This window comes from Berghia stephanieae, chromosome 2, assembly GCF_034508935.2.
Source record: "Berghia stephanieae isolate SIO BIC M18660-M18661 chromosome 2, UCSD_Bste_1.3, whole genome shotgun sequence".
NCBI lineage: Eukaryota > Metazoa > Mollusca > Gastropoda > Nudibranchia > Aeolidiidae > Berghia > Berghia stephanieae.
Window position 1 is genome coordinate 100,175,956 of NC_088361.1, and position 5,000 is coordinate 100,180,955.

The window sequence follows — 5,000 nt, forward strand, 5'->3', positions numbered from 1 at the left end:
AAGAAGAAGAAGAAGAAGAAGAAGAAGAAGAAGAAGAAGAAGAAGAAGAAGAAGAAGAAGAAGAAGAAGAAGAAGAAGAAGAAGAAGAAATATGAATATTACATCATGGTTAATAGATACTGAAAATTGAATCCAAGGTTTAAAATTTTTTTTTAAACATTGGGGTTCAATTCTGATTCTAAATATGTTTTATTGAGAAGTAAGATTATACATCGTGTTTATACCGCAAGGAATACAATATGTACTTCAAACTAATTTTAACTTGAAATCTACTTCTCGGCAACTACTATGCAGCCCGAGATAGTATACTGGTTTGACATCGTGAGTCATTACTAATGTTCTCCCCTCCCCCAACTTCAATAGGGGGAATAACACCAAAAATATGCTACTGCTACACCATCTGAAAATTGTATTAAATAAGGATAAACAAGAGATCAAAAAGTAAATTTCCCGTACAATTATAGTCCTAATTTATTTCAAGAACTTCATACATTTTTACTAGTCTAATTATAAAATAAATAAATATAAATTTAATTTTCAATATTTTCTCAGCATCCTAATCACTCCGACATAATTCCCATTTGAGATGATAGATTTAAAATGTTATGATTTTCATCCACAGGCACATTGAAGGAGCGTGGTATCACCGAGCAATTGAAAGACCTTGATGAAGGCGAAGGAGAGGATGAATCTGACATTGTTAAGAAAGATGTATCGAGTTTCTACGAGGACGGGCCTGAAATCTACCGTCTGCCATACCTCCCTAATATTATAAGACAGTCCAGGATGGCTCGAAGATTGCTTCCTATTTTTGATTATGAAAACCCTAAGGTCAATGGAGAAGTGCACCAAGTCAAATTGTGATGTGTATAATAATGTACAAATTGCTCTGATCACCTGATAACACACAAACACACACACACACACACACACACATATATATATATATATATATATATATATATATATATATATATATATATATATTTATATATATATATATATATATATATATATATATATATATATATATATATATATATATATATATATATATATATATATATATATATATATATATATATAAATTATAAAAACAAAAAACAGGAAATAATAGTGCTCAACTTTTTTTTATAAAAGGAGCTATTTATAATATATTTCAAGTATAATTATGATTATTTAACTTTTAGAACATTGTTTCAAGCGTTAGCTCTCAACAGGAAGTGATGAGAGTTAACGCTTGAAACAATGTTGTAGAAGTTAAATAAATAATCATAATTATACTTGAAATGTATTATATATACCTATATATATATATATATATATATATATATATATATATATATATATATATATATATATATATATATTTTATATATATATATAAAACATTTCAAGTATAATTATGATCTACAATACTGTTTCAAGCGTTAGCTCTCATCAGGGAGTCATCATATTATATATAAATATAACCCAAATATAAAATGCACACAAGCTTAACCCCCTCTTTACCTACCATTGCCATAGGAAAATAGTCACATTCATTACGATGCAACCAACAATTTTCACATTTTGTTTACTTTTGTACATCATACAATTTTATAATTATACAGTAATAAAAACTGACTGTGTTGAAGAGCTCTTTATGTTAAGCAATATTATGTATGGTATGTACATGTTGTGTTTCTGTTTGAGTAAAAAAATATATTTTTGTGTTGGGTAGATGTGAAGTTTCAGGGAAAATTCTAAAAATGGCTGGTAAGAAAGTTAAGCTCCGCTTTGCGATTGTGGTCTATCTAGTACACATAATAGGAAGCTTGTGTTTATAAGTCCAATGTTTCCAATCCCGCAGTGGGTCGTGAATAATCTAATCCCCGGAAAGACACCTTAATCATGTGTTCTCATCAAACTCAGATGTAAAATGAGGAAACTGGCTGCTATCGGCACAAGAAACACTGAAATTGTGTTTAAACGAATTGGCTTGGACTGATTTAAAAAGGAGAGAGAAAACTAACACATGAGTATTGAAAAATTATGGAATGGTCCAATTGTCCTTTATACCGTCCGTATACCAAGCACAGCAATGTACACCGGAGATATGATTTACAAAGGAAAAAAAATCTCCCAAGGGGAAATATAAAAAAAAAAACAAAACAAAAAACCTAAAAAAAACCAACCCAAAACAAATCCCCAGATTCAAATGCAATTTTCTATTTCCAGAATCCCAGCCAGGGCAATGGCACAACTGATAGTAAATTTCAATCCATTAAAATCTGAATCTGAATGTTACTCCAAGTCGACTCAATTCTGATTCTGAGTATTTGTATTCGAGGGCGGAGTGAGTTGTTGAATGTGACAGCCATTGTTGGTCTGAAAAATTTTGATAATCTTCGTTTGAAGGTTATTAATCTGTTGCGTTCACACATGATTCGGGAAGAGCATTCCGGTATTTGATAGTGTGTGGTGCAAATGAATTTTGAAGATGTTTGAGCTTGTAGATTTGTGTTTTAGTGTTTTTTATTGGGTTTTTCTTTGAATGTGTGAATTTCGTTGTATGTGTAGTTGGTCTGGGAAAATGGCCGTCATTTTGTTTGTAATTTTGAATATAAGAGTTTGTCGTTGTTCTTTCCCCTTGTCTTATAAGAGAGTCCACCTAAGCTGTGTGATCATGTCTGTTACGCTGCTATGGGAGTTGTAGTCATTGCAGACAATTCTTGCATGCAGCGTGGTGCTGGACATCTTATGTTTTTATGTTTTTAAGGGTTTTACGGTGCTAGCAACATATTAAGGTCATATCAGCGCCAGTAAAAAGGAAGAAAATGGGAAAGTAAAAAGTTCTAGAATTACAATTAAAGCACCCAAGAAAAGGGAAGACAAAGGGGAATTGGTTCAAATAGGAAACAGATGTGGATTCCACGAACACACCATCAAAATACTTAGTTTGAGATCACTTAAAAGTCTCACTAAGACACAAGTACAGGTCCCCACTAAGAGAATTACACTCAAATGTTTACAAATCATATATAATATTTATACAAAACATAATACAGTGCATAACAGAGTGATGATTTACAAGGACAAAAATATCATCTCCCAAAATTAACCATACATTTGAAAATTTCCCTCTCAGCCAGGGTATTCGGCCAGGGTCAGGACAAAACCAAGGAATCTCATTCTAAGACAAGACAGAAAGCAAGTTGGAAAACAGATATAGGGGGATAGAAGACACAGTAAGTACCTCCCTGCCCACTATGGGAGGTAGGAACCCCACCCAGCTGGACATCTTCAAATACTTTTATTGGACGAAATGTCGCATAAAAAAGAAAATGAAAAGGCATAAGGGGATAGAAAATATTGCAAAAATAAATCATGTGTTTTAGTTTTAGCTTCATCAATTGCGGTACTAAAAACAGACAATATACGTAGTAGCATTACCAAGCTACACTTCAACCGCATCGCCTAGTACCATCAATTTTTATTAGCGCAACGTTCGGCAATTTAATACGGTACATTCCAAAGACATGCTGATCACATTCTGATGTCCATAGCTTTTTTCATCTTTGTACAAAACAGTTCACTAAAGTTCTATGTGTTGTTGCTGAAATTGTAAAAGATACAAATATGAAAGTTGTGTAAATAATACAGAGACAGACATAACACGAAGAACTTTTTGATGAATAAATAAAAATCATTCATTAAAAAAAAAAAAATCAGCCGTCTTCGACTGTGATTTTTCTTGATTTTTTCCTTTATGTTTTGTCTGGCACCGTATCATACACATCTTTCTGACCTCGCGGTTTTTTGCAAAGAATATTTCAAAATTTTGCCAAGAAAATGATGAATTTTGCAGAAGAAAATAAGTAAATTTTGCAGGTTTCTAAATATGTTGTATTACATCTAACAACTAACTACATGCAACCCATGTAATAAAATATCCCCGCGGAATTAAGCAATATCAAAATCAAAATTATGCAAAATTATGGGACAAAAAATGGCAAATTTTGCCAGAAATTATGCTGATTTGGAAATAGGCACAAAGTTAAGAAAACAGAATTACAATTAAAAATTGCTGTCAATGAAATTGTTATAATAAAAGAAAAATCAAAGCTTTCAGGCTTGCAAATTTCTCCAAAAAAAATGTTTAAATCAAAGAATTGCAGTTGCAATGCAAATCAGAAAATTTTCCTTAATTTTGCGACTGCAAGCTCTGCAAAAAACTGCGGGTCAGATCTTTTAAGATTTTTATTCTGCATCAGTGCCTTCTCTTAACATTTTTTATAACCAGTTTGGAATGAGATTTGTAAAATATAAGTAAAATTTGATGAATTAACACAAGAATTATCTATCATCATCTTTATTATTATCATCGTCATCATTATCAATCACATTATAATTGTAAAATCTGATGACAATAAAATGAAGTTTATTGTGATAAATCTCTGAAAATTGATGATAGAAAAACTCGTCTAGTTATCTAAGTCTTCCTTGAATAACGATTTGACAGGAAAGGGAAAAAGATGCAGGAGAAGAATTCATCTTTTCAAAAAAAATTTATTTATGAACTATCATTTATGATTTCTGACTTCATTAATGAAAAGAGAAGAACAAAGCCATAAATTTAAAATTTCAGGGCCCAATTTTATGTAAGTGGACTAGATTTAATTATTTACTAGTCTAGTAAATGATTTGCTAGTTGAAGTATGCGAAGTAAGTGACTAAAAAATTGAATTTTATGAACATTATATTGTGCTGGTAACATCAACATCTCTAGTAACCGATGACAGGTAAGATACCAGCCCTCTTACTTCCAATGCAAAAGATTTCCAAAGAGGAAATTAGCAACATATCCGGTATAGATATTATTTCATTCCGTTTCATATTTGAACTTACTTTTGCCATGATGAATCAAATCACGTGATATTGATTGTCGACTAATCAGACTACAATGATGTCCATGGTTGACTGTCAATTATATATTTAGGCTAATGAAAGTTTCATTG

The 5,000-nt window shown here is 31.3% G+C and overlaps 2 protein-coding genes across 3 annotated transcripts in view; one reads left to right on the forward strand and one right to left on the reverse strand.

Moving 5' to 3' along the window:
* LOC144966040 (solute carrier family 23 member 1-like) overlaps window positions 1-949 on the forward strand; it is a 35,572-nt gene extending 34,623 nt beyond the window's left edge. Inside the window, exon 13 of the mRNA XM_078902041.1 lies at window positions 623-949. Coding sequence (XP_078758167.1) covers window positions 623-864 — 242 coding nt within the window. The 3' untranslated portion in view covers window positions 865-949. The remainder of the gene's footprint in view (window positions 1-622) is intronic.
* A 2,061-nt stretch (window positions 950-3,010) lies between these two features.
* LOC144966042 (major facilitator superfamily domain-containing protein 3-like) overlaps window positions 3,011-5,000 on the reverse strand; it is a 20,581-nt gene continuing 18,591 nt past the window's right edge. For both annotated transcript variants that reach the window (XM_078902043.1, XM_078902044.1), the window contains exon 5: window positions 3,011-5,000. This exon is cut by the window's right edge and continues 1,190 nt beyond it. The gene's annotated coding sequence lies outside the window, so the exon portion shown is untranslated.